Source organism: Oncorhynchus masou, chromosome 2, assembly GCF_036934945.1.
Source record: "Oncorhynchus masou masou isolate Uvic2021 chromosome 2, UVic_Omas_1.1, whole genome shotgun sequence".
Lineage (NCBI taxonomy): Eukaryota > Metazoa > Chordata > Actinopteri > Salmoniformes > Salmonidae > Oncorhynchus > Oncorhynchus masou.
Window position 1 is genome coordinate 42741114 of NC_088213.1, and position 9523 is coordinate 42750636.

At 40.8% G+C, this 9523-nt stretch overlaps 1 protein-coding gene across 1 annotated transcript; it reads right to left on the minus strand.

Moving 5' to 3' along the window:
* Positions 1-2427: 2427 nt before the first annotated feature.
* On the minus strand, positions 2428-8882 carry LOC135505102 (apoptosis regulator BAX-like). The gene is made up of 6 exons (XM_064924195.1): positions 8564-8882; positions 7684-7732; positions 7430-7591; positions 5852-5984; positions 5179-5283; positions 2428-4107 (listed from the first exon to the last, which is right to left on the minus strand). The coding sequence occupies exons 1-6, from the start codon at positions 8628-8630 to the stop codon at positions 4009-4011; spliced, it is 615 nt and encodes a 204-aa protein (XP_064780267.1). The 5' UTR covers positions 8631-8882; the 3' UTR covers positions 2428-4008.
* Between the last annotated feature and the right edge of the window lie 641 nt (positions 8883-9523).

Sequence of the window (9523 nt, forward strand, 5' to 3'; positions counted from 1 at the left end):
TGAAGACTATTGCGGTGTGAATTGTGCTAATTCCATTGTCCAGTTGGAATTTAGGCAAAGTTGGCAAGTTTGTTCATAGTAAAAAAACTTTTCTGATAATACAATTATAAACATGTGCTCAGCTTTTTTTCTCCTTTTCTGTGTTTGTTTTCTCCCAGGACATTTCCCTCACTACGTGCCAGCGGGTTTGTGTTGCATTCTTCCCCCCTGGCATCCACCGGTGCAGATGGGAACCCATAGGTGTTCGATTCTCACCGAGATGACTAAGTAGTCCTGAATAACCCCTTAAGATTTGTATCTGCTCTAAAAGTCAGAGAAACAGGCAAATCAAATTGGCCCATTTCTGTTTGCTTTGACTATCACAGCGATGCATTTAACCTTTGAGTTGGGCATCTTGAAGCTTGAAGTACAGCACTTCATGAAATGGTTGTTGTTTCTTTACCTACATTAGGATGCCATTAGCTACCATGATAATATGTGCCGTTTAGCAGATACCTTTATCCAAAGCGACTTACAGTCATGCGTGCATACACTTTTGACGTTTAAGTGGTCCCCAACGCTATCCTAGCATTGCAAGAGCCACACTACCAACTGGGCTACTGAGGACCACGTGGGATCACACTGCCTTTTGTTCAGTGTCATGGAGCAATCGTCGCCTATTGCGGTCTTTAGAAGTTTTAAATTTGCTTTATCACCACATGATAACTATTAACCCTCTGTCATAGGAGAGAGCTGATGTCACATGAGGGGGTAACTGTTGTTTAAAGTTCACATGTAGTATTAAAGGATATTTGACAGAAATGACCTAAATCGTAAACAACCATCCATTTACAAATGGCAACACGCATGTACAGCAGGATGTTTTGTGAGATCTAGTAAAGTGCAGAGACCAGTCCACTGTCAGTGTGTTACCCTCTCTGACGACGCAGTGATGACTGGGCTGGTGTCACTCAGGGTTTCTCCTCTGTATCTACTGCACCACTGAGTGATATTTGGTTGCCTTCACTTTTTAGAGGTCGCTTGGATCACTGGTTATTAGCCCTGTGTTTACCTCGCGGCTGACATTTCCAGTGACAGCCATGTTCAGCAGATTGGCTAAAGATGTCAGCTGACGAGAGTGAGATGCCAGACGCCTGTTGAGCATGTGATCCAGCAGGCGTTTTATGGTTTGATTCAGAATGTACCACTAGTGAGCGGGACATCAAAGTTAAATCTTTCCCCAGGCCCAGAAATCAGCAACCCCTGTTTCCATCGGACATTCAATGACTAATTGTAAAAAATAGGAATCATGAGGTAGACAAAAAACGTGCACACACAATATTCTTCAAAATGATTGGATGCTGCATCCTTGCAAATAAGGGGGTGCTACACACTTCACACATTGTATAACCACCGTGGAGGAGTTCCTCTTTGTGCTGCTGAGCAACATTTGGGTGCTCTATCATATCCCTACGCTTTTTTTTTGGTCTGAATGCTGTGCTAAGACCGGTGCAATTTGCAAAGCAGGCAAAGCAGTACTCAGGTGAAGACATTGGCAAATCGTCACGTGCAAGGGACACTTTTAATGTGACGCAATGTTAAATACTGGCATCGAAGAATTCAATCAGACTCACACTGCGGGAACCTGCATTGAATAAAAATCACATCGCACCAGTGGCATAAAATACTATTTTTACACACTTATTGGTGAGTGTTTACACAATGAAACGAAAACCTTCCCTTGTGCAGGGAACAACAGAATGTTTCATTAGTGTCTGTTTCCTGCGGTCTTGATTGAATCCGGCCCTTGGTTGAGAATAGAGTTAATTACACTGAGACAATTAATACATGATTAATAATACATGTTCATCATTTTTGCAATTAGAGCAGTCTAATAAGGTTAATTGAGAGGCATTTGTTATGTAATATCATTGATCATGTCTATATAACCCAGCATGTTCATTTTGTCAGAAAGGTAAAGGACTAACAACAGAATCACTAACTGTGAGAAAGGTAAGAAAGGATTGGGTGAAAGGCTTCTATCATTTATATCGCAGACTAGATTTAGTTTGTGAAATAGTCTAAACTATGTACAATTCCAATTTTGTTTATAATACGCCAACATACTTCTCATAAGAGTACTACGACATCTTGAGGTTTAAACATAGTACTGCATGTCCTTCTATTATACAAGATTGATTAGTGGAATCAGGTGTTACCTCTAGGCTGGAACAAAAGCTAACAACCACATCAGCCTTTTGGTTGGTAAGATTGCCCACCCTTGGGATTGGGCAATTCTTTCAGGTTTAAGGAGAAAGAACCATAAAACATATTAGTTAAAGAGAGATCTGGTCAAACCATGAAAGAGTTAGTATGGTCCCAAACCAAAGTTTCCTCAGAAAGTGGAGTTAACGAGAAAACACTTAAAAGTAAATTACAAATTCAATATTACTTTGCTTTGGCAAAGGTATTTTTATTAAACATGTATGCATGATTGCCACGATGTAAAATTTAAAAGACATTTGGTGCATTCAAATACATATACAGTGGGGCAAAAAAGTATTTAGTCAGCCGCCAATTGTTCAAGTTCTCCCACTTAAAAAGTTGAGAGGCCTGTAATTTTCATCATAGGTACACTTCAACTATGACAGACAAAATGAGAAGAAAAAAAATCCAGAAAATCACATTGTAGGATTTTTAATGAATTTATTTGCAAATTATGGTGGAAAACAAGTATTTGGTCACCTCCAAACAAGCAAGATGTCTGGCTCTCACAGACCTGTGAGGCTCCTCTGTCCTCCACTCGTTACCTGTATTAATGGCTCCTGTTTGAACTTGTTATCCGTATAAAAGACACCTGCCCACAACCTCAAAGTCACATTCCAAACTCCACTATGGCCAAGAGAGCTGTCAAAATTGTAGACCTGCACCAGGCTGGGAAGAATGAATCTGCAATAGGTAAGCAGCTTGGTTTGAAGAAATCAACTGTGGGAGCAATTATTAGGAAATGGAAGACATACAAGACCACTGATAATCTCCCTCGATCTGGGGCTCCACGCAAGATCTCACCCCGTGGGGTCAAAATGATCACAAGAACGGTGAGCAAAAATTCCAGAACCACACGGGGGGACCTAGAGAATGACCTGCAGAGAGCTGGGACCAAAGTAACAAAGCCTACCATCAGTAACACACTACGCCACCAGGGACTCAAATCCTGCAGTGCCAGATGTGTCCCCCTGCTTCAGCCAGTACATGTCCCAGCAACAGCCCCAAAACATCACTGCTCGAGAGGAGATCTGCATGGAGGACTGGGCCAAAATATCAGCAACAGTGTGTGAAAACCTTGTGAAGACATAGAAAACATTTGACCTCTGTTATTGCCAACAAAGGGTATATAACAAAGTATTGAGATGAACTTTTGTTATTGACCAAATACTTATTTTCATAATTTGCAAATAAATTTATTAAAAATCCTACAATGTGATTTTCTGGATTTTTTCCCCTCATTTTGTCTGTCATAGTTGAAGTGTACCTATGATGAAAATTACAGGCCTCTCTCATCTTTTTAAGTGGGAGAACTTGCACAATTGGTGGCTGACTAAATACTTTTTTGCCCCACTGTATATAATACCTATTTAGAGCTGTGAAAAAATAGTAGTGGATTACTTTTAATTCCAAATCAATAGAAGATTTGGGATTCAATAAAAAATCTAATGTCCAATAAAACATTGTTCAATAAAACACCTTACAAGGTTATTTTTTGAGCAATAGAAAAATTCCGTTTCACATTGGTACTAATAAATACTTGCTCAGTTTGGAGTACTGTACCAAAAAGCCCCTGACTCTCCCTTTTCAGATCAATTCATCATATATATATATACACACATACAAAAATAAAGATTACTAGGTCACCTTTGCCCCAAAGTCAAATCAACTGCACAGGACATAACACATTAACCTGTCTTCCTAGAGAACTGTCCACATTTTAAGGGCACTTTGATTTCACCAAGGGCGCTTCCTGAGATGATGTCAGCGTGTTTTCCTCCAGTAAACCACGGCCATCACGAAAGCCACTGCAGCCACAAGCGACACAGTACGCCAATGTGACACGGTGCTAACAACCGCCTCCTGCAAGCAAAACGAAAAGTCAATCACACAACAGTGGAACCATTACGATTGTCCGTACTAACCAGAGTCATAGGCTGGACTAGGCTGAGCTAAAGCCTTAGTGCTCGTTCTGGGATGTATAGGCGTGAGGCAAGGTTACTCATCATCAAACAAGCTTAGCTTCATGAACTGACAGTATTGTGACGTGGCACAGGTAGCTGAACTCGGTGTTGCCCACATCGGAACTGCCTGCCTGCATCGGCCGTTGAGGACACATGTGCATGGTCGTATTTGAGTAGAAGTGAGCGCTTCCTCCTCTTGATATGCATGCACGTGTGAATCACCATACGTAGAACTTACCAACTAGCATGGTTTACATTTTGGTTTGTCCGATGGGCATGTGACTTATGGCTATTACTTGTCAGATGTGCATTCTTGAATAGATCAGTTAATAAGAAGTTTGTCCAAAATAACTGACAAGCCATGGAAACGCTGTGGGGGATAGATCCAGAATCTCCTCATTACCGGCCATCAAAGTTCGCCTACGTTTAGGCTATTGTTTATCTGTGTATTTGACAACATGTCGGTGTAAAGAAAAAAAACTGTACAACACCTGTATGTATGTCACCCGCAATACATGTTCACATCATCTTTACCAATCAATTGCATAACACTTAAAAACAACTTAATACCACCACTAATTGCTATATGGCTAGCTACGCTATCAGCTTATCCAAACGGCGGTTGACATTTAGCAGACATATTTTCTAAACCCAAAAAGGACATTAAATATTATGCACCAAATAAGATTTTAGTAAGCACATTGTGGGCCTTTTCGAACACATACATCATGACAGATTTGACAAATATCCACTTTGTTAGATCAGCTTTAAAAAATATGTAATTTATTAAATGGGCACCAATGACCTCATCAGTCCTCTATCCCCCACAGTCTGTTTTCAATTGATCTCTTTACTGCACGTATGTATTGATTGTGATAGCGTCTCTGCTCTTGTGGTATTTTAAAAAATAAAATATAGTCCCATTGTACATCCGGACGGGCATGTTGGCATACTCCAGTGGGGTACTCACCCATCCTCCTTGCTGTCGGATCCAAGCGGAGACATTTTCCCTGATGAACTGTAATACCCAGCTAATAACCTTCTTGATGATTTCTAAGTGGTTCTGTGTCAGTGCCTTGGAAAGGGGGATAACAAATATACATATAGTGTGAGGGGAGATTCATTCTGCTTTATTTTATTTTTTTATTTTTTATTTAACCAGGCAAGTAGACTGAACACGTTCTCATTTACAGCAACGACCTGGGGAACAGTTAAAGGGGAGAGGAAGGAGGATGAATGAGCCAATTGTAAACGGGTGATGATTAGGTGACCGTGATGGTATGAAGGCCAGGTTGGGAATTTAGCCAGGACACCGGGGTTAAGTGCCATGGGATCTTTAGTTACCAGAGAGAGTCAGCACACCCGTTTAACTTCCCATCCAAAAGACGGCACCCTACACAGGGCAATGTCCCCAATCACTGCATTGGGATTTTTTTTTTGGACCAGAGTAAAGGGGGCCTCCTACTGGCCCTCCAACACCACTTCCAGCAGCATCTGGTCTCCCATCCAGGGACCAACCCTGCTTAGCTTTAGAAGCAAGCCAGCAGTGGGATGCAGGGTGGTATGCTGCTGGCATTTAAAAACTTTACAATTGTAAGTTTCAATGATTTCATATTCAGTAACAGGCACATTCCAAGTGTTACCTTGTAAATAAGCTTGTAGGCCAAGTGAAACAGGGAGACCACTCTGCCCCAGTTGATACCATCTGCAAAGATTTCCCTGGCCACTGAGAAGAACACATCCTGGACACAGTTTACCTGGACTGTGCTTATTAGGCTGTCAGAGGAAGGAGAGACAAATAATTAGAACATGAGGAAAAGTAATTGTTTCTCTTTCCATGTTTCTTGTTGTCAAGGAAATGAAATAATGATAAAATAATAAAGTTCTTCATTTGATGACAATTTGCCAAACCACTACAATAGGATATGGGAATATACTCATGTGTTCACATCCAGGCTTATATTTTTTGTTTGCTTGAGTAAAATAGTACATAAAACCACCACCATCACATAGACCAGCCAAATACAAATGTTTAAAATTATTTTTGAATAACTACCTCATCTCTGCACCCCACACGCACAGATAATTGTAAGGTCCCGCAGTGGAGCAGTGAATTTCAAACACAGATTCAACCACAAAGACCAGGGAGGTTTTCCAATGCTTCGCAAAGAAGGGTAGATAGGTAAAAAACTAAACAAGACATTGAATATCCCTTTGAGCCTGGTGAAGTCATTAATTACACTTTGGATGGTGTATCAATACACACAGTCACTTCAAATATACAGGCATCCTTCCTAACTCAGTTACCAGAGAGGAAGGAAACCACTCAGGGATTTCATCATGAGGCCAATGGTGACTTTGGAAGAGGAAGCCTGTACAGAATAAAAATATTCCAAAATATGCGTCCTGTTTTCAACAAGGCACTAAAGTAATACTGAAACAAATGTGGCGAAACAATTAACTTTTTGTCCTGAATACAAGGTGTTATTTTTAAGGCCAATCCAATACACCACATTACTGAGTTCCACTCTCCATATTTCCAAGCATAGTTGAGGCTGCATCATGTTATGGGTATGCTTGTAATCGTTAAGGACTGGGGAGTTTGTCAGGATAAAACAGAAATGGCATAGAGCTAAGCACAGGCAAAATCCTAGAGGAAAACCTGGTTCAGTCTGCTTTCCACCAGACACTGTGAGATGAATACACTTTTCAGCAGGACAATAACCTAAAACACCTAGAGCTGCTCATCAAGAAGACAGTGAATGTTCCGGAGTGGCCTAGGTAGTGTTGACTTAAATCTATGGGAAGGCCTGAAAATGGTTGTCTAGCAATGATCAACAACCAATTTGACAGAGCTTGAAGAATTTTGAAAATAATTAAGGGGAAATGTCCAGATGTGGAAAGCGCTTTGTGACTTACCAAGAGAGACTCACAGCTGTAATCACTGCCAAAGGTGATTGTACAAAGTATTGACTCAGGGGTGTGAATAGTTACGTAAATGAGCTATTTCTGTATTTCATTTTCAATCAATTTGCAAACATAAAAAATAAAAATAAAGTTCAAGTGGGATATATATTGTGTGTAGATGGGTGAAAAAAACAATAATTTAACCCATTTTGAATTCAGACTGAAACACAACATTTGGAATAAGTCAAGGGGTATGAATACTTTCTGAAGGCACTGTAACTAATATGCTAATTCAGAAGAAAATAACGTCATACTGTTGTAGCTCAGCATTTCTGTTCAGGTCATCAGCGATCAGCAGCAGCTGTTGTACCACTTCTTTGACTTGGTGGTCCTCTAGTTCGTTGGGTCTGCCACCAAGGTCCTCTGGAGTCAAACGTCTCTCTGGGTTTTCTGCACTGACCCTCTCTATGACATACCTTCATGGATAAAAATGTACAAATATTTTGTGAAAATGGATAATGTGATCATCGGGATGGATACTAATGGTACTAGTGCTAAGTTTATTTACCCTCTTAAAACAACAGCTCCTTGTTCCATAATTCTGTCGTCGATGACATCTGTTACAAAGATGTTGTTAGTGATTTTATGTTTTTATTATCAATGTTTAATGACATGACAGTTTATTGTGGTGATCAGATAGATGTGTTAATCACGCATTGTGCTCCAATTCAATTGGCAGAGTCTTTTGCTCACTCCCAGAACCTGCATGTTTCCTTTATGATGTAGACTTTGTATGCCACTTTACTTGGGGGTTAGAGTTATGCCGCGTTCAAAACAACTGGAAGCTCGGGAACTCGGAAATCAATTCAATTCAATTCAATTCAAGGGGCTTTATTGGCATGGGAAACATGTGTTAACATTGCCAAAGCAAGTAAGGTATATAATATATAAAGTGAAATCTCTAACTTCCAACTTCAGTGCGTTCAAAAAAACGGTGAACTCGAAAAAACCCGATTTGAACAGTCATCCAACTCGAAATTCCAAGTCGGGGACTCGGGCCACTTTCTAGATTTCGACTTTCCGAACTTATGATTTTGATTTGACCTAGTATTACACTTTTTGTTTCCCATTTGTTACAGTGAAGTGACGTCAAATGACATTTCTATGGCCTTCCAAGCTCAAAGTGTGTAGCCCAAAATAGTTATAGATTTTTAGTGCTAGATTTTTACATGTTGAAATAGCCGACCTCACTAAGACTGTTTTCACCATTTCGCTAATTAGTCTAACTAGGCCTACATGCTGAAACAATCAGGGGGAAACAAAGTATCGCTTCGATCGCGACCAATGATTCTGACGGGACCCTGTACTTTGTGTTAGTTGACAATATTTTAGATTTTAAAAATTCAGGTGACGATCTTTCAAAGTCTCAAGCGCATATTAATATTTACCTTCACCCCCGACTGCACCCGGAGGCTCATCTTCGCCGGTTTTCCGTCTTTCTCGGGAGTCTGCCATCGACGAGAAGTTCTGGGGTGAAGAAGTTCTACACCTCCTGATCACCTCAGCGGGTCTTGACGAATCAGTAACCGCAAGGCGGGGATCTAAAGAAAACAATTATTATGCGTATCTGTCGCTCGCATTGATAAGTAGCCGAATCGTCCAAAAATTACCGCTGTCTACACATTTCTCTCCAGAAAAATACCAAAGATAAGATAGAACAAGGAAGTAACACGGAAATACACAGTGGGTTGGCCCTGGGCTGCTTGTTGTGTGTCTAAACTACGCCTCTTCTTCGTGTGTCTTTCCGGCAGACGAGACAATATGTTGCGTATTGCTGCCTTTCACAGTTTGGAAAGTGCATTGCACATTCGTTCACAAAGAAAATGTGTTGCACCACCATCTAACCCAGGGATGGGCAACTCTAGTCCTCGGGGACCTGATTGGTGTCACACCTTTGCCCCAGACCCAGCTAACACACCAGACTCCAATAAGTCATTCTAAACTGAAGTCATGATCTTCAGTTTAGAATGCAATCTGTTTAATCAGCTGTGTTTGCCAGGGATGGGGAAAATGTGTGACACCACTTCGGGCCCCTGAGGACCTGAGCTGAGTGTTCAAAACATTAAGAACATCCTCCTAATATTGAGTTGATTTAAATATTGACATCGATAATGGATCATAGCTTTTTCCTGGATTCACCTGGTCAGTCTATATGTCCTCATATTTTAGTGCAAAAGAACTACAGGGGGTTTTGAGAGAAAGGTGTCGAGCCTCTTTAGGCCAAGGGCCTGGTGTAGGATCTGTTTGGGTCAAAGTAGTGGGAAGGAGTGGCGAGGTGTGTTTGGGATAGTGGTAAATACACTGAGTGTACAAAACATTACAGACACCTGCTCTTTCCAGGACATACA